The sequence below is a fragment of the Kwoniella dejecticola genome, chromosome 9, assembly GCF_000512565.2.
Source record: "Kwoniella dejecticola CBS 10117 chromosome 9, complete sequence".
Taxonomy (NCBI): Eukaryota; Fungi; Basidiomycota; class Tremellomycetes; order Tremellales; family Cryptococcaceae; genus Kwoniella; species Kwoniella dejecticola.
Window position 1 is genome coordinate 1,637,819 of NC_089309.1, and position 24,147 is coordinate 1,661,965.

The 24,147-nt window shown below is 49.3% G+C and overlaps 8 protein-coding genes across 8 annotated transcripts; 5 read left to right on the forward strand and 3 right to left on the reverse strand.

The window, feature by feature from the left end:
- Positions 1–611: 611 nt before the first annotated feature.
- I303_107539 (uncharacterized protein) lies at positions 612–3,129 on the reverse strand (the record flags this gene model as incomplete). The annotated part of the gene is made up of 11 exons (XM_018410218.1): positions 612–851; positions 906–993; positions 1,046–1,261; positions 1,312–1,431; positions 1,493–1,743; positions 1,791–2,047; positions 2,102–2,239; positions 2,298–2,379; positions 2,707–2,771; positions 2,841–2,928; positions 2,995–3,129. The coding sequence occupies 11 exons, from the start codon at positions 3,127–3,129 to the stop codon at positions 612–614; spliced, it is 1,680 nt and encodes a 559-aa protein (XP_018261221.1).
- Positions 3,130–4,175: 1,046 nt separating this feature from the next.
- I303_107540 (uncharacterized protein) lies at positions 4,176–6,458 on the forward strand (the record flags this gene model as incomplete). Its single annotated transcript, XM_018410219.1, has 10 exons — positions 4,176–4,196; positions 4,249–4,734; positions 4,787–5,027; positions 5,082–5,284; positions 5,359–5,705; positions 5,761–5,854; positions 5,902–5,996; positions 6,048–6,079; positions 6,142–6,304; positions 6,362–6,458. The coding sequence occupies 10 exons, from the start codon at positions 4,176–4,178 to the stop codon at positions 6,456–6,458; spliced, it is 1,779 nt and encodes a 592-aa protein (XP_018261222.1).
- A 141-nt stretch (positions 6,459–6,599) lies between these two features.
- Positions 6,600–9,477, reverse strand: I303_107541 (uncharacterized protein; the record flags this gene model as incomplete). Its single annotated transcript, XM_018410220.1, has 18 exons — positions 6,600–6,635; positions 6,694–6,916; positions 6,965–7,019; positions 7,079–7,133; positions 7,183–7,285; positions 7,333–7,568; positions 7,623–7,742; positions 7,793–7,849; positions 7,899–7,909; positions 7,960–8,034; positions 8,091–8,214; positions 8,268–8,299; positions 8,366–8,438; positions 8,489–8,618; positions 8,695–8,759; positions 8,897–9,013; positions 9,066–9,157; positions 9,210–9,477. 18 exons carry the CDS (start codon positions 9,475–9,477, stop codon positions 6,600–6,602), a joined length of 1,872 nt encoding a protein of 623 aa, XP_018261223.1.
- Positions 9,478–11,693: 2,216 nt separating this feature from the next.
- I303_107542 (uncharacterized protein) lies at positions 11,694–13,986 on the forward strand (the record flags this gene model as incomplete). Its single annotated transcript, XM_065969612.1, has 10 exons — positions 11,694–11,910; positions 11,967–12,201; positions 12,259–12,334; positions 12,395–12,450; positions 12,527–12,641; positions 12,701–12,784; positions 12,848–13,041; positions 13,099–13,347; positions 13,399–13,701; positions 13,758–13,986. 10 exons carry the CDS (start codon positions 11,694–11,696, stop codon positions 13,984–13,986), a joined length of 1,758 nt encoding a protein of 585 aa, XP_065825684.1.
- Positions 13,987–14,691: 705 nt separating this feature from the next.
- On the forward strand, positions 14,692–16,578 carry I303_107543 (uncharacterized protein; the record flags this gene model as incomplete). Its single annotated transcript, XM_018410222.1, has 8 exons — positions 14,692–14,774; positions 14,837–14,866; positions 14,924–15,019; positions 15,096–15,276; positions 15,345–15,654; positions 15,702–15,857; positions 15,920–16,274; positions 16,332–16,578. The coding sequence occupies 8 exons, from the start codon at positions 14,692–14,694 to the stop codon at positions 16,576–16,578; spliced, it is 1,458 nt and encodes a 485-aa protein (XP_018261225.1).
- Positions 16,579–17,224: 646 nt separating this feature from the next.
- Positions 17,225–18,232, forward strand: I303_107544 (uncharacterized protein; the record flags this gene model as incomplete). The annotated part of the gene is made up of 5 exons (XM_018410223.2): positions 17,225–17,509; positions 17,572–17,670; positions 17,725–17,821; positions 17,877–18,144; positions 18,199–18,232. 5 exons carry the CDS (start codon positions 17,225–17,227, stop codon positions 18,230–18,232), a joined length of 783 nt encoding a protein of 260 aa, XP_018261226.2.
- Positions 18,233–18,470: 238 nt separating this feature from the next.
- On the reverse strand, positions 18,471–19,971 carry I303_107545 (uncharacterized protein; the record flags this gene model as incomplete). Its single annotated transcript, XM_018410224.1, has 7 exons — positions 18,471–18,609; positions 18,665–18,692; positions 18,750–18,809; positions 18,860–18,966; positions 19,025–19,553; positions 19,605–19,902; positions 19,948–19,971. The coding sequence occupies 7 exons, from the start codon at positions 19,969–19,971 to the stop codon at positions 18,471–18,473; spliced, it is 1,185 nt and encodes a 394-aa protein (XP_018261227.1).
- Positions 19,972–20,634: 663 nt separating this feature from the next.
- Positions 20,635–22,451, forward strand: I303_107546 (uncharacterized protein; the record flags this gene model as incomplete). The annotated part of the gene is made up of 7 exons (XM_065969613.1): positions 20,635–20,716; positions 20,782–21,038; positions 21,093–21,592; positions 21,651–21,925; positions 21,981–22,059; positions 22,125–22,197; positions 22,254–22,451. The coding sequence occupies 7 exons, from the start codon at positions 20,635–20,637 to the stop codon at positions 22,449–22,451; spliced, it is 1,464 nt and encodes a 487-aa protein (XP_065825685.1).
- Between the last annotated feature and the right edge of the window lie 1,696 nt (positions 22,452–24,147).

The window sequence follows — 24,147 nt, forward strand, 5'->3', positions numbered from 1 at the left end:
TGAAGGGGACAAAGGACAAAAATGGAGGCGGCTAGCTCTTATACCACGGTCTCAAAAATCAGATGCATTTCAAGCTGTCGAGCAGCTCTGTCTATAATTGGGCGATTTACTGAGGGATTTTTTGCGGTCAGTCGACCCTTTTGAGCGATTTGAGAGCCCACACAACATCAGTACTGATCGTTTCAGCCACCATCATACCGTACAGATCGGAACCGCGAAGAGCGAAGATAAAGTGAATTGAACAATTGAACACAGGCATGTATGTGCATTGAGCGATTTTTCCCTTTAGCACAAACGTCTGATTCCGCCCAACAAATCGCGCAAACGCGTAAATTTGTTTGGTTGGCATTTTGGTCGTTAATTTATATATAGCTCAAATTGGATGTCTCTCTTTCCGCGTTTTGCGGCAGACAAAGGCTACTGATGGGTGATTAGGGTGGAAGTGTTGCAAATCGAAGCAGGTCTTGCATACAATGGTAACGCATCGGACATATAAGATACTGTCAAAGTGTGTATGATGAATGAATCAAACATATACAAACTCGTTATTTCGAATTAAGGGCAAGCCCCCTCTGCTAATTTGTCAGTACGGCGTTCGTTCATGCACCCCCTCAAGCTTCTAGAACGGTGACCGTCTCATGTCTTGCTCCCGTTTTAGCATTTTTCTCACCAAAAGCCTGTAATTCGTCGCTCGACAGCTTTTCGTCGTCCACCGAGGGGGTTTCACCGAATCGAGGTTCACCTGCTGATTCATCGACCTCCTTGAAGTGTTTGTTCAGGCCCGGTGGAGGGGAAACCCGGCAAAGAAGGTAATACACCAACCCAGAAATTCCTGTACCAGTGATCCAGGACTACATAAAGTGAATTAGCGATGAAACGATCTCAGAACAAGCTCCTGAGCTTACAAGGTAGTAGATTCGCTTTGCGCCTTCGGAGACAGCGATGTCAGGCTTGAGAGTGTTGATAAAGCCCGGGGCATTGACAGCGAAACCGCTGATCGAGCGCATCAGCAAGGGTACAGACTTCCGTCGGTGGATGAACTCACCAGAGATAAGCGGCATATCCTCTCCAATTGATTCCAGCGGTGTACCAATACCATCCCTTCTTGTCAGAGGTATAAAGATCGTTGATTCTGATATGACCTCGTCGGACAAACCAGTAGTCGGTGATCATAGGTCCAGCGATACAAGAGAGCAAGACTCCATACGCGCCCAGGTAGTTACCAAAAGTTGCCGACGATTTGTAAAGTAGCCAGGGGTTCCTAAAACATTGCATCAACTCGTGTACTAAGCTCTTTCCGGCACCACTCACATGCAGATACCGACGATTGCGGCGACATATCCACCGCGTCTGATAGACAAGTATTTCGGGAACAAGGCGGTCAAGTCACATCCGGCCGATACTGAATTGGCGGCAACGTTGAGTAGAAGTCTGTAAGGCAAGGAGTAGATTAGCGACTTGAGAGGGGGCACAGTTGTGCGAATAGACTCACTGGACGTAGATAAATCCCGCCGCGATGAAGACCAGACCAGCTCTAGTACTCGAACTCCCTCCATCCAGCATTGTGTCCATGATCTTCACCACGTCCCAGATGGGTGCACCGAATTGGACTTGACTTGCTGAACAGATGACGATACCCAGGAACGAGGTGATGGTGAAGCCCAAGGGCATAGCGATCATCTGAGGCCAGACAGCAGCGGATGGGGTTTTGGCTCTTGAAGCGAAATCAGGGGCATTGGTGATCTGCTTGGTGTCAGCGAGACGGCGATCCTGAGATAAGGATAACTCACTAGAGTGAACATGTTGTTGAAACAACTCGAGATACTGATGATCATCTGCCAACCCAACTTGGAGCCTGACAAGGTAGCGGGCTGACTAAAGACTGGGCCAACACCACCTGCTCGATGGATAGACCAGCCGAATAAGGTGAATCCAACGATAGGTCCAACGATAGCTTTCGCCATGAACAACCACCTGAGTTTGTGAATCGGTACCCAAATCGTAGGCAAAGAGAGCAGCCAGTAGATGAGGAAAGAGATGATGTATGCTAATACTATCATTAGCAGTGATCGATGCGGCTACAGGTCGAAGAAATACTCACCAGTGGTAGTCTCGGTAGACGCTGGCATGGTGTTCTTGATTCTAGCAAAGCTGGGGAAGATGGCCCGAAGCAGGACGTATACACATTCTCCTCCTAGCCAAGCTTGCACACCCCACCAGATGCATGCCATACCGGCCCCTGCGAAGTGGGTAGATGGGTATAAGTGTTTCGGCAATTCGTCGAACGGGGAACTTACGGTTGAAGACTGGCCAAAGGCTTCCGAAAAGACCGAAAGTGGTTCTGCACACAGCTGGGAAGACGAGACCGTGTATGGCACCCTGTCACATCATGGTCAGCAAAGGTACAACGCTGATATTTGAGGAGCTGGTACGACTAGCCACGAGGTATAATAGGGTGGAAAATCTGAAATCCGAAGAGAACAGACCAAGATTGAGGGGGTACGATGAGAACGAGATGAAGAGCGGACGACGTGAAGGAATGGAAACTTTGAGGATAGATAGGGGCCGGCGCACAGGAGGCTGGGGAGGAAAGACGAGTTCTGGGAAAAAAAGAAGCGGCACGGGTGTGTGGGGGTGAAGGAAGTCAGGGCAGCGAGTGCAAGTCGTCGAAAAAGAAAGCAACTTGCGGGAAACAAATGTACTCACAGGTCGAGCATTCAGGACAAGAAGAGGACCGACAAGCGAATAGCCGATAATGACACATAAGAAAGCTGATAGAAGGTGAGGTCTCAGCTTATTTAACATAACTTCTCTACGTCGACAATACCATAACGACTTACCCTGCCACCAATTGAGACCCGCGCTGATCATGGAAGCAGCGATGGTGAACGTGTTCAGGTTGAAACTGTCTGCGATCCAGAATCCGACCTGGCAGAGGGAGGTAGATTGTCAGGTCTCGGCGATTGACTGCGAACATTTGGGACGACGACTTACGAAACTCCATGCATTCCATGTTTTCTGCTCTTCGGGAACGGGTAACAGATCCGCCGTCACCAAAAACATCTCTTTGCGAGATAGACCTTCCACATGATTGGTCTCTAATTTCCTCAACACCTGTCTGGCACGCATTGTTGGAAGATAGAATATGGTCTAAGAATGTTAAAATGGTCGTGATATGTGAAAGACCGAGTTCAAATGGCGAATGGGCTGGAGAAGAAAAATTAGGCGTAGGGGGTGAATCACTGCCCAATCTTCTCATCCCTTCCCGTACATATATATTGATTTCAAGGCATCTGGCTTGACGTTAGCAGAATCGCAAAAGACTATGGATTCTGGCCAACCGAATAAGACATTGATGTACGATAACCAAATAGATAAGAGTTTGAGGAGTACTCAGCCAATCAATCCCCTCTATTCAAAGATTCTACTTCTCTTGGAGTTCTCATGACTCCACTGATTTCCACTAGATCCCTCTTGAGTCTCGGAGCAATGTGATCCTTCGAAGATAGCCGGATTCGCCTTCCAGCTTGGGGTAGACGGATCTCCGTATCTAACTTGACTTCCTTATCTTTCGTCTCGAGGCCTGGGAAGCAAGCGAGAGGAAGTAGTCGCATGTTGCATGCCTTCCGTACCTTTTGTCGAGTCCTGATCTACTTGAGGTACGCAAACGTCACATCGCCGCGTGCATTTGTCGTTTGACCAATGAGGAATGAAAAAAATCGGGAGTTTATCTCAATCCAAGATAAGAGATAGACGGGAGAAAATCATGTCGAAGCGAGGAGAGATAACGAGTTAGGCGTCCGATTGATTCTTCTGCTTTCCGTGGGCGTGCCTATTGGTGTACTCACGTGATCCGATCGCGCCCTGATCGCCATTCCCCGATCCGAACAGTGAGACATCACCAATCCGCCAACTTTTTCATCATCGTCATTCGTCAATCGTCATTATTATGTTATTCTTCCTAAGGCCAACATCATCTGTTCATTCATACGTTCATACGTCCATACCCGATCTGTTTGGTCCCATAAAGGCCTACATCATCACTCGCTCGCAGAAAAAATGTATACATATATCCCCCAACTTCGCTACTTGTCGTCGAGGTTGCTCGATCCCCTCATCACACTTGATCTTAACCTCTGCTCTATAGTCCGAGGCAAACACAATCTAGAATAATCATGGATACTTTGCGTGAATCAGTGAGTCTGATCGCGTTGTATTGGTATTTCAGCTCATCATCGCGATACCCAGTTCGCCGGACAAGTCATCCGTGCCATCACGGGTAGTAGATTGCTTCCCTATCCCGATGAACTGCCAGACTACGTACTTCCCAATCGATATCGTTTCCACGAGAAGACTACCCAGGATGCCCCATCCGACTCTCAACGTCCTTCCGATCATCCCTTCCATGAGCGCAACTTGGCTCCGGGTGAAAATGCAGAACAACACGGCAGACTCAGTACCACATCGGATAACTCGGATACCACTTTGGTGGTAGACGAGAGACTGGTGACTAGGCAAGGTGGACAGGGCATTCCTCCCGACAAGATCAAAGAGCTTATGGGAAAGAGCGAGATCGTTACCTGGTACGGACCTGAAGATCCAGAAAACCCTCTGAATTGGTCATTGTTCAAGAAATGCTGGCTGGTCGCAATCATCATGTTGATGACGTCGTCGGTTTACATGGGAAGTAGTATCTGGAGTCCAGCGGTAATGGAAGGAGCGCAATACTTTGGAGTGAGCTCGTGTGTCTCTAGCTACCGTTGTATATTCATTGATGATGAAATAGGTTGGACAAGTCACCTCGACGTTAGGACTGTCCCTCTTTGTGGTTGGATATGGGGTCGGCCCACTTTTCCTTTCACCGCTCACTGAAATTCCTGCCATCGGAAGGACTATACCATACATCATCACTTTGGCTCTCTACTGTATTCTACAAGTACCCACAGCTTTAGTCACAAACTTCGCCGGATTCGCTGTGCTGAGATTCTTAGCTGGATTCTGGGGATCTCCACCACTCGCTACCGGAGGTGAGCACGACTGTCAATGATTTCGCTTTGCAGCTGGTCCTGACCTCGTCACAGGTGCAACAATTCAGGATGTATTCGCAGCTCACACAACGCCTTACGCCATGGGCCTTTGGGGCCTCTCTGCTGGTGCTTCTCCAGCATTGGCCCCGATTATCGCTGGATTCGCTGTAGAAGCCAAGGGATGGAGATGGTCATTCTGGGAGATGTTGTGGTTGAGTGGATTTACATTGTCCTTGGCGATATTCCTCCTCCCAGAGGTGAGCATATTACCCTGCTTGCTTCGTTTGATACCTTTTATAGAACTACTCAATAACACTAACTCTTCTGTCAGACATCCGCCGGTACAATCCTTCTTCGCCGCGCCAAACGTCTTCGTAAACTCACCGGCAATGATCAGCTCAAGTCTATCTCGGAGATCTCTTCAGAACAGATGACAGGTGGAGAAATCGTCAAGATGACACTCATTCGTCCCTTCAGCATGACCTTTACCGAACCCATTGTCCTGGCAATCGACCTCTACATCGGATTGATTTACGCGATCCTCTATTCGTACTTTGAGAGCTACCCGATAGTCTATGCGGAAGGATATGGATGGAGCCTAGGTGTATCGAATTTGCCCTTCGCCGCATTATTGGTTGGAGCGTTGCTATCATACGCTGGTTACTGTATCTGGAATAAGTGAGTCTTTCGATCTTGCCTGTAAATCGTGACTCACCGCGATCATGCGATACAGATTGTACTTCGAAAAGGTATACACAGAGACCAGACATCAAGCTCCGCCTGAAGCTCGTCTACCCATGTCCATGGCTGCAGCGATCTGCTTCCCAGTGAGTCTTAACGATATATCTTCGTGGGAATGCTGACATCTGCTCAGGTGTCCCTCTTCTGGTTTGCGTGGTCTGCCAACCGGACTCATTGGATCGCACCGGTGATCTCGGCTGTGTTCTTTGGTATGGGTACAACCTGGATGTGAGTCATGCGATTGCGGCGGTGGCATTGGGACTGACAATCATGCTTTAGGTTCATGCCCTTCCTTACCTATCTTCCTCACGGTGAGTACGGTTACCGTGCTCTTTCCAAGTAACGCTCTGCTGATCCGCACCTTTCCTCAAAGCCTACCCCGAATACGCTGCGTCTGTACTCGCTTCGAACGACTTCTTCCGATCGATGATGGGTGCTGGAATGCCGCTGGCTGCTCATGGACTGTTTGTTAACCTGGGAATAGATTGGGGAAACACACTACTTGCTTTCCTGACGGTGCTATTCGTGCCCATACCGTAGGTTTTTTCACATCTTTGCTGCTTCAAGCCCGTCATAGCTGACAAAGGGTTTAGTTTCGTGTTGTACAAAGCCGGTCCCTGGCTTCGGAAGAAGAGCCCCAGGGCGCTGCACGATGACGAGGAGAAGAAGGGCGATGACGAGCAAGCCTAGGATACTTGAGAATGTTCTTGATACATCAGTACAAGTAGATAGGATGATTTTGCAAAAGTCTCCGCATCAAAATCCAGAATCTAGGCTACATCATAGATCTACAACAAATCGAATGTACCATGTGATAAGCTGAACTCGACCTTATCCGACAACTACAATGTACATCTGCGACTGGTCCTGTACAACATCGTCAGCGTTTTGCTTTATACCCTTTCCTTGAAGATCGTAGGCTCACTTTGCGGTCCTTGACCGGAGTGAGATGCAGCAGACTTCTTGCATACTTCTTCCCGCTCGCTGTGACTGCGTCGGCGATATGATCGGGAGCGTCTCGACCGGATGGGGAGAGAAGTAGACCACCAAAAACGGAATGCGTGCTTTGTCCTGATATTATGTCTCGTACTGATTTAAGAATTGACTGAGTTTCGGTTGGAGTCTCACCAGTCAGGAGATCGAGTATACTGTGCTCGATTGTCAGCTGAACCCAACGAGAGTCCGTTTCAACTCACTCCATACGCAGTAGACTAGAAGCTAGACGATCTTTATGAGAGCGTATGGGATAGCCTGGGAGATAAATAAGAGTCAGACTGTATACCAAACGGCAGAATGGCTTGAGGACTCACGTAGGTACGCCAAAAGAGGCGGAGTGACGTATTGAATTCGACCGCATTTTGCATCCTTGTAAAAAGTGAGCGTGCGCACGGGCTTATTGGACATAATAACTCACAAAGACCAGCAATTTCGCATGCGCAGCAGAGAACGTGGACATCCTATCTCTCATTTTCGATGGTATCGACGGGGCTGAGGCGACTGCGCTAGACATGGAGTAGCTGGAAGGGTCATGTCAGCTTCTGGCCACAATGTGAAGATAACTCACGAGTCCATTGCAATATCAGATTTTGGACCCCCCTTCTTCAACTTCGATAACCATGTAGACTTCTTCTCCTGACCTAACTCGGGACTCGTCAGGTTGGGCGGTAATGAATTTTTCCGTTGCGGGACCATGCTAGAACCAGGATACGATATAGATTGACTTCGGACATCCGCCTGCTTGGGAATCGGACCCAAGCTTGACCTTGACAGGATGAGTGGCCGAGATAACTGCTGCTCGACCTATGTGACCAAGTTTCAGACGAGACATTCAGAGAAGGGCGAAACAAAACGCACATTTTTGACGAGCTGTGGACTGAATTTGACTGCCCCTGCCGGACCCCCTTCCTCCTTGGTATTCTGCACGAGATCCTGAAGGTTTTGGAAGGCTTTTGAGCCCGACATGGCGGATGTGACCTATTTAAGATATCAGCTGGCGTTCTGATGAAAGCATAGGTTATTCTCACGTCGATCTGGGCACCCAGCAGATACTCCACAGCTCCGTTCGCACCTTTCAAAGGGATCTGCGTCACAACGTTAGATATCTCTCTCGACAATCCAAGCTTTACATACCATATTCAGCACTGCGAAAGGAGTCAGCAATCAATCAAATAAATCAGATATGACTACTCACAGTTCCAGAATGGCTTCCCCGTTCTCGTGTAATTCAGAAGGAGGCAACAATGCTCCTGTCCCGCCTCGATGGCGGCTTACGCAGGCGTTCTCAGCATTATAATAAGAATTCGATATCATTGGAACACTCACCTCTCAAAGCGGCTACTGCAGATCTATCCGTTTCCGGTCCCTGCAAGAAACGACAATTTCGGCCAATCAAGAGATCTCGAGAGTATTCTGAGAGTCGACAGAAGGCATCGGAGATGAAGACGAGCTACACGTGTGTCAGCTCTGGGGACATAGAATGCATATAAGAGAGAGATTTACTGGTTGGTCGGGTAGTCGTGGGTCCGCAATACCTATGCGTGTTTCGGATCGTCAATCGCCCGTCTCCTTCACCCGGAAGATGGTCCCGCATTACTCACAAAAGACTTCACCTAAGTCACCCCGCTTCTTATGGTCAGGTATGAATTGAAGTCGAGCTTTGGCTTGTTCGGTCTGGTTGATGGTCAACATCGGTCCTCGATTGTATGCGACAGTCCACGCACCAGTTTTCCCGTGACAAATCTCTTAAACTCTGACAAGTACAGCTTCTCAGTCGCCTCTTCTTGAGCGTTGTGAATGCTGAGGGAAGCAGATGTGATACTGGGAGTGTACACCGAAGGCTTGATGGATAGGCTGATCGCCATTAGACGGGTGGTAAGCTTAGTAACGGTGGATCATGAAGAGACAACGCTAGGAGCACTAGACTTACGATGTGACTTGCCGATCCGTCCCGTTGTTACCGAAGTATAAACCGTCTAAACCTGATCCGATGGCCTATTCTGGTACATCAGCATCGTTTCCGAGTTTTGTTCCTCTCCTGTAAGCTCTCTCTCGCCCCGATCCCTCTCCAGATTTCCTGCCCACTATTCAACCTTTCCAACCTACAGTTTCATCCACAAACTTGTACTCACCTTCACTTCGTCCACAAGCACATTGTACGCCCTCAAATCCTTGTAATAGCTCAACAATTGTTTTGACCCAGGCAATCCTTCTTCCACCACCCATTCTTCGAATCGTTGAAGGCCCATCTGCAGGTGTAGCATCAGCGTATGACCGTCGTCGTTGCGTGAGGCGACGTACGTGTGTTTGCAACAACTGTTCGAAACGTTGTTTACTGGCCATTTCCAACAAAGTCTGCTCTTTCCCCTGATGAATTCCCTGCGATATAGGTTCTGCATGAAGATCAGCGGAAGTCGAACAAGCACGAAGGAGGAATACGCTCACCACTGGTCCTTGACGATCCCTTGCCTACCTCACTGAGCATTGTTTCTGATAACGGAGGGAGGTGGGGTACTTCGACATGTTGTTCGAGATGACCGCCTGACGCAGTCGATAGTGCCGGTGAATACGTGGGCTCGTAAGCCAGTGCTTGCTCCAACGAAGCCATCTCATCTTCGTCTAGCTGATCACTGCTGATCTTGGAGTTGAAATGCTCCAAGGCGTCCAGCAGATCCCAGACTTCGTCGGATTCTTGCGCGTCGGTGATGGACATGTTGGATGTGTTGCTCTTGAACGAACCGTAGAACCGTGACTTCTGTTATACATGCGATTGAAGTGGGTGCGTAGCGTTTGAAGTGTTTTGACCAATCCACAGCGGCGTGAGAATGCAATCGAAACGAGAGGTAGTCACCCTTAATCAACAAGCACATGCATAAGAAACCTTTCCTGGAACTGCATAAACAAAGGCGATCCAGGGCACATGTCTAGCAATCATCGTCATTTTGCGTTGCAAGCGCGACTCTTTCTTCCTTTTCCGGTAGTTGTACGACGCTTCATTACACGCTGGTTTCAGGAGGAGAGGGTCAGTCATCACCTGCTTGACGTAGATGGCTTATTCGCTTGCTCCGGGACGTTACATGGGAAATGAATTCTGCCGAAAGGGCAAGCATGATAGGTGTGTGCGTATGACATCGGAGAGTACCTGATTTACATCGCGGCTGGGAAGTCGTACAGATCATATCACAATAAGGCAGAAACCCATTTCCATGCAACAGGCGATCAATCAAACAATTTAGGGCTCAAGCATTACTAGCACTTTACCCTCCGAGGTGGAATTCGCAGCCTCTACCAATGCTTGCCCTAACTTATCAAAGGGAAAGCGAGCTCGGACCATCGTGGTCAATTGACCAGATTGTAAGCATTGTACGACTTGCCGATAAACATCCCTCAATCGAGCCATTTCGGTCCCATATATCCAATCTCGAAGGTGAAAATAATCCAGAGTAACATCTTTACGTGTCCAATGATCTAAACAAATCGCTGTTCCACTCAGGAGGCCGTAGTGCACGAAACGACCACCTGTCTTGACGATCTGCGAGAAAGCAGAAGCCTCTTCACCGCCAACACAATCAAGAAGATGTCAACCTTCGGGGTGATCGAATTGTCGCAAATACCGGTGAGATCGTGGATGTCTTTGTACTGATACTTTTGGCCGGTCAGATGCTCCAGATTCTTTGCCGCTTGTAGGCTGCGGAAGAACATGATGGGTTGAATTCCCATACTAATCGCCAAGTGAGCGATCATTTTGCCGATGGCGGGTCCTGCAGCGGATATGCCAATGGTCGATCCGGCTCGAAGATTGTACTGTTCCTTCAGCATGATCCAAGCAGTCATCGGGTTGATATAGCTAGTACATGCTTCTTCATCTGAAATCCCGTCCGGAACGACCAAGCAGCGGTTTTCGGGGCTGACTTTGACATCTTGCCATAAGCCGGATTGGGCGATAGGTATAACTCGTTGTCCCACTTGTAGGCGGCAGCAATCCGACCCGGTTTCTATCACAGTACCAACTCCTTCGAACCCAGGCAGAAATGGCAATGTCACTCGCGATCGATATGCACCGCTGATGGTGATGAGGTCCGACGGGTTGATAGCGACACACTTCATCCGTATTCGAACATGATCTGCAGGCAATGCTTCTGGGGTCGGATGTACGATCTGGACTACCCGACTTGCCAGGCCGAAGTTAGCAACCACGGCTTGGCGGCCGGGGCTCATTGCACCTAAGAGGTCGAAGTATCTAGACGGTTGTCATCAGGTTGAAGAGCTGAGTTATAGTCGATTTATGAAATCTCACGCGGGGCGGTCTCGCGCGTGAGAAATAAACGCCGCATGGAAATATAATATTGGCATAATGACAGTGCTGTGGTACTGTCTCCTATCGCTGGATCATGCATACCTCTCGTTCCAAAGAACCTGGACGCCTTCACGCTTCCTTGACATTCGCCATGAATGACCCTTTCACAAATGTCGGCATGGAATGACCGGGACAGCAAGAGGAGGTGGTGCTAATAAACCGGTATACTTATAGATTCCCGAGCGCATCCGGTCAAACGGGCCGTAGCGCTGATCTCGTTCCTGAGGTCTGTTACATTCTCTTTCTTACTCGTATTCGACACAGGCATGTCTCTCACATCTCCCGTCTGCTCAGAACGCTGACATCATTTCGATCACATGGAATGTTGATAACCTTAGCCATAAATTGCATGTCCAATGCTTGGCATCCCTGATCATGCCGGACGGTCCGTTTGCTCGGAGCTCCACGCCGGTAACATTCGACCCCTCCTCGGTATCGATTGACCGGTCGCTCCGCGCGACGCAACATGGCGATATGCTATAAGAACAAGTGAGTACGGGGCAATCTGGAGCCACCACAAAGCCCGCAAATTGTCATCAAAGTTCTCGTCTTATTCACGTCAACACATCGACATGTGGGCAGTCCGGACTGCGGCAATCGCGATTCTTTCGCTGGGGGCTGCTTCGCCCCTGAGGCGTCAAGCCCAACAAAAAGAATCCTCTTCCGCATCTCCGCCCACTGCTACCATCTCCCCATCATCCGCGAATGGAAAGTCGATCACGGTTCAAGGTGTAATCAGACCCAATGAGGACTTTGACTCGTACATGGGCATTCCGTTTGGGCAACCTCGTGAGTCTTCGATGCTCCCCTAGCGCATTGACAACGGCTGAGAATTGTGCATCTAGCCGTCGATGAACTCCGCTGGAAGCCATCGCAGCTCTTTGACTACGGCACCATTGATAGCGTCAATGGTTCCGATTATCGTCAAGCTTGCATACAGCTATCTCTGTTCGGGGCTGACTCGCCGACGCCGGATAATGCTGGTGCTGCTGGAACATCTGAAGACTGCTTGTTCCTCAACGTATTCACCCCTCGAGGTGCATCGTCGTCTGAGGACAAGCTCCCTGTATGGGTCAGCATGTGAGCTGTACCTGCTTGGACGATACCGGTCCTACTCTATACTGATGCTCAACACAGCTACGGAGGAGGCTTCCTATCGGGTTCAGCTCAAGCAGGAGATCCCGTCAATCTCATTCCGACCGCCAACGAAATGGTATGTCTCTGATATTTAAGGAACTTGGTTACGTAGATTGCTGATTGTAGATGTACATAGGGACTGCCGGTTGTATACGTCACATTCAATTATAGGCTAGGAGGGTTCGGCTTCGTGTGAGTGACCTCTGAGCATCCCGATCTGAGGGTTTCTTTGCGCTTTGTTTAGTACTGATGTTGAATTTCGACATAGGTCCGGACCACAGTTCGCGGAGTCTGACTCTGGCAACCTTGGGGCAAGTGACGTCACTACGGCTCTTCAATGGGTACAAGAGAACATTGAAGCGTTTGGCGGCGATCCCAAAAGGGTGAGGCGGATGTCATGCCATTCTCTTGACTGGAATGACTAAATGAGCGTGTGGATCAGGTCACAATTCAAGGTCAGTCGGCCGGAGCGAGTCAAGTCTCGTTACAATACTTGCAGCCAGATCTGGAGCTGTTCCAATACGGTGTGGGTTCCTCTTTTCGTCCATCGTTGTCAAAGTCAATGCTGATAAGCAGCGAAACATGACAGATCATCCAATCCGGAGCACCAAGTTTGTCCACTCTTGGACCGATCGCTCAAGTCCAGCCTCAAGCTTGGAACAGGTTCTTTGAGCTGCTCAATTGCTCGGACTCTCGTAACGATCAAGTGCAATGTGCGCAGAAGGTGAATACGACTGTGGTAGTGGACGCGTATACACAGCTTTTCAAGGAGTTCAACCGAGGGTAAGTGGATATATATCGGCACAAAGGCATCAGAATCTGATGCGCTGCTCTGGTCAGAAATCTGATCGGTCAAACAATCGATGGAGTAATTCTTCCTGCTACTCCGTATTCGCTTCTTGGTCAAGGCCGCTACGCTCATAGACCTTTCATCGTCGGTGATGTCAAGGACGAGGGCACTGTCTTTGCGACCGCCACCAACGAGTCCAGCTTCATCTCATCAATTCAAGGCAGCGGGCTGTTCACTCGATCCAATGAGACGGTCCAAAAGTTGCTGGAGCTTTATGCCGATGTACCGGCGGAAGGATCGTGAGTGACGTTGTCCAGCGGCTTTGAGCGCTACTGATGTATGCCATTTAGACCGTTCGACACGGGAGATGAACTATTCAACAAGACCTCGACGTACAAAAGAGCTTCGGCGTACTCTGGAGACGTCACATTCCAGGTTGCTCGACGAAACTGGCTGGATGTCACTCATTCGCATGGGCTCGTCGATTCATGGAACTACGAGTACTCTCACGTCGCGGCAAATGTTGGCGCAAATCCTGCCCAAGGAGTCTTCCATGGGGCGGAGCTCAACATCACGCGTGGTAGGCCGACCGAAGGCAAGCCGTGGTGGACTGAACAAGATATCAATCTCTCAAAGGCGTATCTGGAATACTTGCAAGTGAACCGCAGAACTGATGAATGCCACCCTGCTGATCGTCTTTGGTCCTTAGCCTGCGATTCATCTACCAAGGAAACCCGAATCAGGTCGCGGGCGACAACGCTATCATCGGATCCACAAACATCACCACCGATGCGTTTGTGCCGTGGCCATCTTACAACGGTCCAGAAGAGAGGAATACCATTCTTTTTGAAGGAGCCGGTAGATCGGTAGTGAAGGATGATTTCAGGACTGAGCAGTTTGACTATATCAACTCACAAAACACTGAATATTCTCGATAAGCCCGACCGGTATGAAGTATAATTCCGTATTGTCTAGTCGTAAGAAGTATGGTATAATGAAAGGACCGCGTGTTTTCCGCATGAAATATTATCGACTCATACAAAGGCTTGGCGATTGACACTCGTGGTACTGCTTACGCAGGGATGATCTTCTATTTCATTGGCTCGATCGATCTCGCTAAGATAAGAGACGGAAGCAATATCGTATATCCGGTTCACGGAGTTTTTATGTCGGCTTTCCAGTTGTTAGCGCAATGTTCTGCTAATTGTATAACTTCGTTCTCCCTGGCTCGAAAGAGTTAGTGTAGGACCTCAACAGATTTTCAGGGCCGCCACAAGATCCACTTGTCTCGATCACATGCAGTCAGGGCAATGGCAGCTGCTTGTTCACGCACAACGGCTCAGGTAGAAATTGGTCCCAGAGGTACATGTGAACAGCTGGATCTGAAGTTGTTATCGTGACAAGTAATATGATTGGGCCACACCGATTCTTATCTCTACCGCGGAGATATTGAATCGTCTTTGGTATCTACTCGACAGGAGCAGCAACGACGATGAGATATATATAGGGGACTTCCTCCTCCAGAATCCCGTATCACCGTTTGCGTATTTATTTTGCAGTCTCAAGAACTCACGATTACACGCGTTTCTAGTTTTCAATCGACCGGGAAACACGACACACGGGGATTCACATATCGATTGAACATGTCTGACCAAATGGAGAAACGTCTCGTGCGTAAGATCGACAGGCATATCATGCCCTGGGTGATCGTCGCATACTTGTTGAAGTGAGTTCTTTCTTTCTTTTCTTCCACTATATTGCAACAGATAATGATCGAGTGCAATGCAGTTATTTAGACAGAACAAATTTGGGTAACGCGTGAGTCCTCAAGCCTGCAATTTCTCGAGTCTCTTGACGCTGACATCCCCCAATCAGTCGAACCCTGAACAACGACAAGCCCGGGGAATCCCTCGTGGAGACACTCAAGCTTGCAGGAGATAGATACAATCTGATCGTGGCTATATTCTTCATGTATGTGTGCCTTCTCGCCCCCTTTCTTCGACAACGGAAGTCACTATTTGTTTTCACGCTGAAATCTGCATCACAGTCCCTACGTGATATTCGAATTTCCCAGCAACATCGCCCTAAAATACTTTACTCCGAGCAAATGGATCGCTCGTATCATGATCAGTTGGGGTATTGTCACGATCTGCACGGCAGCAGTATCGAGCTACTGGGGCCTGTTGATCTGCCGTATCTTCTTGGGAATATGTGAAGCTGGTTTCTTCGTGAGTCAACGATCCCGAACCTGAGTGTGGTTATCAGCTGACAAGGTTCCTCCTACGTTGCGCAACAGCCTGGTGTCATGATGTACCTATGTTTCTGGTATAAACCTTCGGAGAGAGGTACCAGGATGGCGATATTCTCCGCTTCCATAGCCGTAGCTGGAGCATTTGGTGGACTGATCGCCACCGGTGTCTCTTTCATGTCCGGAAAGGCTTCACTGTATGGTTGGCAGTGGCTGTTCATCCTAGAAGGTATTCCTGCAGTGCTAGTTGGGATCTTGATCTACTTCTTCCTGCCCGATTTCCCTGAGACGGCTAAATTCCTGACTGAAGAGGAACGAAACTTTGCCTCGGAGCGTATGGGGCCGTTCGCGCCCAAAGGTGAGTCCTAGTTTCATCACTTGAGCGCCAGCTGACATTCTTGGTAGGTACCGATAAGCACTTTGACAAAGCCGACTTCATTGCGACTCTGAAGTCCTGGCACTTTTGGATCTTTTCCTTACATTATTTCCTGATGACCAACTCTTTGAACGCTTTCGGATACTTTGCTCCTACAATCATTTCCGCCATGGGCTTCAAAGGCTGTAGGTCCCCATAATAGTTATTAGGGCGAGGCGAAGAAATTTCTGACGGTTGTCTCGCATAGACAAAGCACAGCTCTTGACTGTCCCGCCCAACGCCTTCGCCTTCTTTGTGATCATCGGTAATTCCTGGTGGTCCGATAGACGAAAGGAGCGACCTCGACACATAATTGGCGGTCTCATTCTGGTTGCGATCGGGTACATTCTATTGGCCACTGTCCAAGGAGTGGCTGGTCGCTATATCGGCACTTGTCTAATTGCATGTACCAACGCGGCAGTCATTCCTTTCATTGCATATCGAACGGCGACTGTTGCAGGTGCCACCAGTACTGCAATCGCGACCGGTGCGATGATCGCCATTGCCAACTGCGCGGGTATCGTCGCACCTTACTTGTTCAGGTCGAAAGACGCGCCTCACTAGTCAGTTACGATGCGGAGAAAGGATCATCATCATTGCTGACAGCGGGTTTTGTGCAGCTATCCCGGACTATGGACCTTATTTGCCATGCTCGGCGCCGCCGTGCTGCTGACCGGCCTGCTGTGGTACAAATTAGGCTCCTCCAGTGAATATAGACTTCCCGTACAAGAAGACCGAGAATACGCCGGAAACGTCGTACTCAACAACTTCGAAGCAGCCAATGACGTGACGCAGCTGGAGGACGAATCCAGAGAGAAGAAGGTACAGAGTTCTACTGTGAACATCTCACCGTCTGTGGTCGCATGATTATTTCCCCTTGAATGTTCGATATACTTGGATTTCTCAACACGTCCATTTTTGATAGATCAGTTTTGCATGCAAAACGAGCGCGTACATCAGAAGCACCTAGCTAAGCTACCTTCCACAGTCAGCGGCTTTGGGTTTTGTATGGTTGTCGAAGAGGGCGTATCAGCCCATTATCAATAATGAACAGGTCATTTACGGACGATTCGCATACTCAGTTAAAATTGCGCAGTGCGGGAGTTTTTCAGATTCTGAGATCCTATTTTGGAAGTGGGTCGCCGCACCCCGATAGATCTGTGAATTGCAAGTTCTCGGAGGAAATCGCTGCGACAGACTGGCAACTGCGGGACTCGAGGAAAAGGGGTGAAAAAGGGCAACCGACTATAACCGTATGAGAGCTCGTCAGGTGTACACGCCTCCTTCTTCGCATCGTGTAAATTGACAACCAAGCTTATGTCGACTGGCAATCGACGCATTCGGCGGCGACTGAAGAACGGTAAGGACAAAATGGTGATAATATTGATCGGGTCTTCGGTCCGACCTCGATCGGTCAGTCAGCCATGCGATGCATCGGTCGCTATGTATCAAGAATGGGTGAATGCGCTTCCCCAGTCACAAATCTACCACATACCCCACGACTGACGCAGAGATGGTCCAAGATTACCGTGTGATCCTCATCACTGGAGCATCTGGAGGCATAGGGAGAGCTTGTGCTATTGCGCTGTCCCACGCTTTGCCGTCGTCAGAAGCACCCGAACCTCTGGTCCTAGTCTTGTCTGGTCGAAAGATTGCTCAGATTCGACAGACTGCGAATCAACTCAGAGAAGGGACAGTGGTTGAGTTGGTCGTTGGTGATGCTACCTCGGAGAGGGATGTATGCAAAATGTTTGATTTGGTCAAAGAGAAATACGGAAGGTTGGATATGCTATTCAATGTTAGTTTGTTCCGACCTTTGAGATCATACCTTACCGGCTTAAACGATATATGGCTCCGCAGAACGCAGGCGTGGACCTACTCAACTCCGTTCCCTTGGAAGATGCCGAAATGGCCATTTTCCGTCAAGTTCTCGATGTCAATATTATGGCCGCCGTTCTGGTAAGTTCCATTTTTTTCATTGACAGACTACTTATTCATCCTTTCCATCGAAAGTGCACCAGAGAGGCGATAAAGATCATGAAGAATCAGACACCACAAGGAGGACGCATCGTGAATAACGGAAGCATCTCAGCCATGTCTCCACGCCCTGGTAAGCTCTCGCATATTTTCTATTGATACGTCAATGATTAAACGCACTTTCACAGACTCCACAGCTTATACCGTCTCGAAGCACGCAATTTTGGGTCTATCCAAATCAACGTCGCTCGACGGGCGAAAATACCATATATGCTGCACTCAATTGGACATTGGTAACGCTCAAACAGCACTGGGAGGTCATGCATCCAAAGGGTGTAAACAAGCGGATGGCAGCATGAAGTCCGAGCCCATGATGGACGTTGAGAATGTGGGGAGGACGCTAGCGTACCTAGCCACTCTACCTTTAGGAGCTGACGTGCAGAAGCTTATAATCTTGTGAGCCAATCGTTCCTTCTCTCAGCTTTCAGCAGGTTGTTGATCTGATATTAGAGCGTCGGGAATGCCCTTCATTGGTCGAGGGTGATTACACCTACGGTATGTGCAGAGTTTTGACTGAAGAGTTGGCGCGCACTTAACCTAGAAGACTTGTCCCCAAGCCAGTATGCCCGTAATTGAAACGATCGCCTCTGCATGTAGCCGTAGCACATGTATCATCCGGCTGCTGTTTTCTTATCAAAACTCGCCATTGTGTAACCTCATGCCTCGCTCTCGATTTCTTCGTGCTACTTTCTGTCGCAATTCATGACACAAGCGTGACGGGATCAAAGTAAAGCCCCTTGCGCTGCTAGACCTTCCACCATATATATTCTGTCCTCGGAGAAACAAACCAGTCTACCTCCCGGTATGAAGCAAAAGTTGGCGCAGCCAGCTCCAGAATTATTGTCTGATGCCCCAAGCAATCTGCAGTGACGGCAAATCATTAGAGGGACCTCAGGATTTCTGTTATTCAACTCACATTCTGCCGATGAGCGCACCATACGCGTCTACGTAGAGGCACACAGTCAGACATTTCTCAACAAAGGTGAGTTGATCGTACTTACTCCAGACATGTATTCCGTCTCCACATCCCGCATACACATTCCCCTCCAGATCGCATTTGACTATGGATTCGGTTAGTAAACACATCACCTTCGGCGACTTCAAGACTTACTGCCATCTGGTACGCCTGTGTCAGCGAAAGCGAACACCCGTCTGTTCTGCAAACTTGGACCACCAGCCTCCGTAGCGCCACCGAGCCAGACCACGTCAAAAGCGTAGCTACCATATTCACAACGTCATTCAGATTGAAGAGTCTCGTGCAGCCCTCCTTACTTACATCGTACTTTGCAAATGAGGATTCAGAGCTCCTGTTCCGTTGATGTGGCTGGTGTCGGTGATGTAACACGTCGACCCATCGGGACTGAAAGCTATCCCGTTAGGATGGTCAAAGCCATCGGCTGCAACTCTGATGCGACCGGTGTGAGGATCCAGCACGTAAACGTGAGATGGGAGTTGAGGCTCAGGTCGGAACGATTGCTCAAAGCCATAGGTAGGATCTGTGAACCATAGTGTGTGACCTCTGGATATCGTTTCTCGAAGACTCGGCTTCTGGTTGCGATTCTCAGATGGGCTGATACGTTGTTTGGGAGAAGACAGAGTGATTACATCGTTGAGCGAATTGAATTGCCGGCCGAAGAAGTTGTTGATGAGGATCTGTGCATCCTGAGGATCTCTGGGATTGACAATGACAAGCTGAGAAGGATGATCGATATCTCCGCCCTGATCACAGAATAAGATGTGATCTCCGTAAGGACAGGCGCCGTTACCAGCCTGGACTGAGGGTATGTTTACAATGCGTACGTCCCCTGTCGTTACATCAACCGCGCTGATTTGGACACGCATTTTCGCGAGCGCACGATCCGGTGATTTTGGAGCATGACAAATCAAGTTCGAGGTGAACCAGACCTCCTTAAGCGATTCGACCCACACCCCCGCTTCGTGAGCAAAGCTTTCCCCTGCCTCATTTCTGGCAAGACAGCGAACCCTTGCGTCAGGCGTCAATATGGATAGAAAACTTTGATCATGAGCGATGAAAGGCTTCGAGGAAGATGGGAGGGTCCCATCACCTGCTGGAAGTACTGTCACGAATGATTGAGAGAAGGCGTTTCGGTGGAATGGTACAGGTAGATTCAGATGTTGAATTGGATCCATGAACTTCACGTACATCAGCATACGACCAGTCTCATTCAAAACGCTTACCAAGCAGGTGTTTGGCGTATCCATCTTGGACCCGAGCGTCATGAGTGGTGGTAAGAGCTGCAGACGATGCGTAATTTTGGCAGCGAAATCGACCAGAAGACTATGCAAAAAGAAAGCATAGCATTGAAATGAAAGGATGCACTAGCTTCTGTGAGCTGACCGGATCGTGTTCCGAACGTCCCCGCAGATCTGTTCTCAGACTGGTCCTAAACGCGAAAACTGAACCACCTGCAACCGGTCACAACCGCGGCAGAGTTTTGACTTTCTGCGTAAAAGGGTCGCTTCGATTTCGTTGCTGACTGTGGAGATCCGCCTAGGCCAAGAATAGCCCCAACTTTTACGGGATGCGGCGATCGAAAGATGACGTTATACGAGATCTTCCGATTACTCAGAAGCGGTTTCAAGCTGGAGAGAATGCGTCTGTAACCGACGATTGCTGCATTCACTCCTTCTGTTCTCGACTCTAGATTTGTCCCCGTTTGGTCTGCTGACAGCGGCATCTTCGGGCAGGTGATCCGATTGTTGACGAAGAGGAAACCGACGTTAACCGCGATTGATCGTCAAAATCGAACCCAAACTTCCCATCGCTTGCATACATATATATAGTGTCTCCAGAAGGGGCCGTCTGGGGACCAACACTGTTCTGCAAAGTCCAAAAGTCAGAAATTGCGATTAAACAGACACAATATGGCAGGAACATTACTTTATCTTGTTACTCTCCTTACCGCCCTTGGCTTCATGCTGATCGGGTACGACAATGGTGTAATGGGTTGGTACAATCATTCTTAGTTAGGCCGACCTTGACCTATCAGCTGACACGACACTGCTTAACAGGTGGAATCATCAACGAGGCGCCGTTCCAGACCACGTTTAAGCACCCATCATCGTCTCTTCTCGGTACCATCGTTGCGATTTATGAGATTGGCTGCTGCGCTGGGTCGATCATAACGGCATTTGTGGGGGAAAAACTCGGTCGAAAGCGTTCCATTATGATTGGCGCGGTGGTCATGCTTGCAGGAGCTGCGTTTCAAGCGGCTGTCAGCTCTTCTGGTGCTATGATAGGTGCAAGAGTCGTATCTGGTCTAGGAATGGTAAGCTTCTAGAGTGTCATCGGAAGTAGTCGATGTTGCTGACAACCGGCATAGGGTTTCCTGAATTCTACCATGCCGGTACTGCAATCTGAGGTTTCGCCTAAAGCCAGTCGAGGTCGCTTCGTGTGCTTTCAATTATCTTTACTCAATCTCGGCATCATGATCGCCTACTGGACAGGCTATGGATTTGCATTCGTCGATGGATCCAAGGCCTGGCGGATCCCAGTAGCTATGCAAGCCATCTTTATCGTCCCTATCCTTGTTCTGGTTCTCATCGTTCCGGAATCTCCTAGATGGTTGGCTTCCCATGGTCGTGCGCAGGAAAGTCTGGAGGTGTTGAGTAGATTGCAAGGCAAACCCATCGATCATTCTGACGTCGTCGCGCAACATCAAGAGATCCAACGAGCTGTCGAGATCGAGGAGTCTTTGGGCAGCGGCAAATGGTCTGACCTGCTTCACGAGGACGATCTGAAGTCTAGAAGGAGACTTATCATCGCATGTGCCATCCAGTTCTTCCAGCAAATTGGCGGAATTAACGGACTGATCTTCTACATGTAAGCAAGTCTTATCGATCGGAGCTGAATCCGCGGCTGATGCAATGGTATCAAACAGGGGCAACTTCTTCGCTCTCGTCTCCGACAAGCCGGCTTTGCTTGCAGGTGCTGTGTTCACTTGGTTCTTCGCCGCATCTTTCATCCCTTGGTTCTTGATCGACTCGCTTGGGCGAAGGAAGCTCTTTCTCGTGTGCATCGCTGGTATGGCTGCGATCTTTGCTATTGAAACCGGATTGGTCTACAAGGTCCAGACCACTAACAGCAAAGTGGCCGGTGGAGTCGCAACCGCCTTCATGTTCATCTTCATGGGATTATTCACGATCGGATTCCAAGGCAGGTCATGATTTTCTTATGGAGGCAAAAGACGATGCTGATCAGAGCCTTACAGCGAACGTCTGGTGTTACACCGCCGAGATTCAGCCTCTTCGAATGAGACAGAAGGGAGCTAGTATCGCAACTGCTTGCAAGTGAGTCGTTTTGTGTTTAGCTATGTTACCTCCGCAAATGCTGACGACCCTCCGCGACACCGCAGCTGGATTACCAACTACGCCGTTGTTCAGTTCACTCCTTCAGGTATTGCGAATCTGGGGTGGAAGTTCTACATTGTGAGATAGATGATATCAGAACGCGTAATGTGTAAAACTCACTTGAGATGTCGTAGATCTTCGCGGTAATTAATGCTGCATTCCTTCCTCCCATCTACTTTTTCTTCCCCGAGACTAAGGGTCTCTCGCTCGAAGCGATCGATCTCATTTTCGCTCCATCAGCGGCTCTCGATGCAGGCGAGGATAAGCTTCAAGTCGAGCATCTTGAGAGCACTGCAACCAATCGGCCTGTGTTGGAGTCGGAGCTCAAATAATGAAGTCGAGGAACTGAAAACAACGATGTATTATGAAAGCGCCGGATGCAATTCAATAGCTGATGAACCTCGAGGGAAAGCGATGGGGAACAGGGGAACAGGTGTATCGGTCTGGAAAGGGGATATCTTCCGATACTTATATATGTTAGGTTTGTACCATCTGATGCGATGTAATTTGCCGACGTTTTGTCAGTCGGAAGACCAAATCAAACGATACAGCGATGCTCCACGGCAATCCAGCAAAAGCCATGCGCGACCCCCAAAGTGAATTGTCGCTGCTATTGCGTCAGCTAAGAATCGGACGATGGGTTAATTGGGAGAAAAGGCCGGCTAACAGCAGAACGCGGCGGAAACGAGTCGTTTCCAGAAATCCTCCAAAAGGGTTACAGAGTAGATCCCTAAGGTCTGTGGCAATTGATCGAGGTACTTCAGTTAAGTGGTCCATTGGGGCTCCACAAAACGTGAAAAAAAGGGCCAAATAGGTACCCGGCAGGGGGTTCAATCAAGTGGTATAGGCTTGTGGAGGGTGGTCGTTGAGAGGCGCACAGGTGTAGGGAGCAGCGGAAAGTAGAGCGAGATGGGGCCTGAGATAAGGAGGCATCATAGAGGCATTGTCAGACGGGGGCGCAGTGGGCAAGGGGTCAATCAATAGTACAGCGAGGTGGGGCCAGAGACAAGGACACTTGACATGTCTGTTGGTACACGTACGTACACTGGCAGAGCGAGTTGGAGGGGAGGTAGGGCAGGTCGTCGTCTCTCCCCCTCCACAATCTGTGAAAAGGGACAACCATAGCAGGGTGCAAGAATCGTGTCTTCCCCCCCTTCATCTATCGTGAAAACACACCCCCGCACCCATAGCCGGACCCCATCCGACTAGCCTCCAAATATGCTTATAGCTCTTATTATGCATCGTATATCCACCCACAACATCACCCCTGCGAGGCATGCATGTATTTCTACCATAGGTTGAATCGTTTAGTCGCCGCATGTATTTTATTTCAGTGTACCGGTTTGCCATGTTTTTGGTCAAATATGCAGCCTCAGAAATTTCACGGTTCAAGTAGGGTGGAGATCACCGTCCTTGGGGGGTTGCCACGTTTTTGGTCAAATATGCAGCCTCAGAAATTTCACGGTTCAAGTAGGGTGGAGATCACCGAGCTTGAGAGATGCCACGTTTTTGGTCAAATAGGGGGTTAGGGGGTTACAAGGGGTTCCCGGGGCGGGGGTTTTCTGCCTGAGGGACTTTTGAGAAAAACGATCGATGGCATCTTGTAGAGATTTAAAAACGCTACAAGGATCTGTAGCTTGATTTTCTCCAGCCGCTTTTTGTGACGAGCTACAGAGGAAACGGTGCTATGGTGGGGCACTTCCCATTGCGCGCTTTTGGGGGGCGGACTTAAAGGAGTGACTGATGCATAAGGCATATAACTAACTACTGGATACATACTGAGAGACCACTAGAGGTTGGGAAAGACCTCCTGCATGGGTTAGGGGGTTTAGGGGTTAGGGGTTAGGGGTTAGGGGTTAGGGGTTAGGGGGTTAGGGGGTTAGGGGTTAGGGGTTAGGGGGTTAGGGGGTTAGGGGTTAGGGGGTTAGGGGTTAGGGGGTTAGGGGTTAGGGGTTAGGGGTTAGGGGTTAGGGGTTAGGGGTTAGGGGTTAGGGGTTAGGGGGGTTAGGGGTTAGGGGGTTAGGGGGT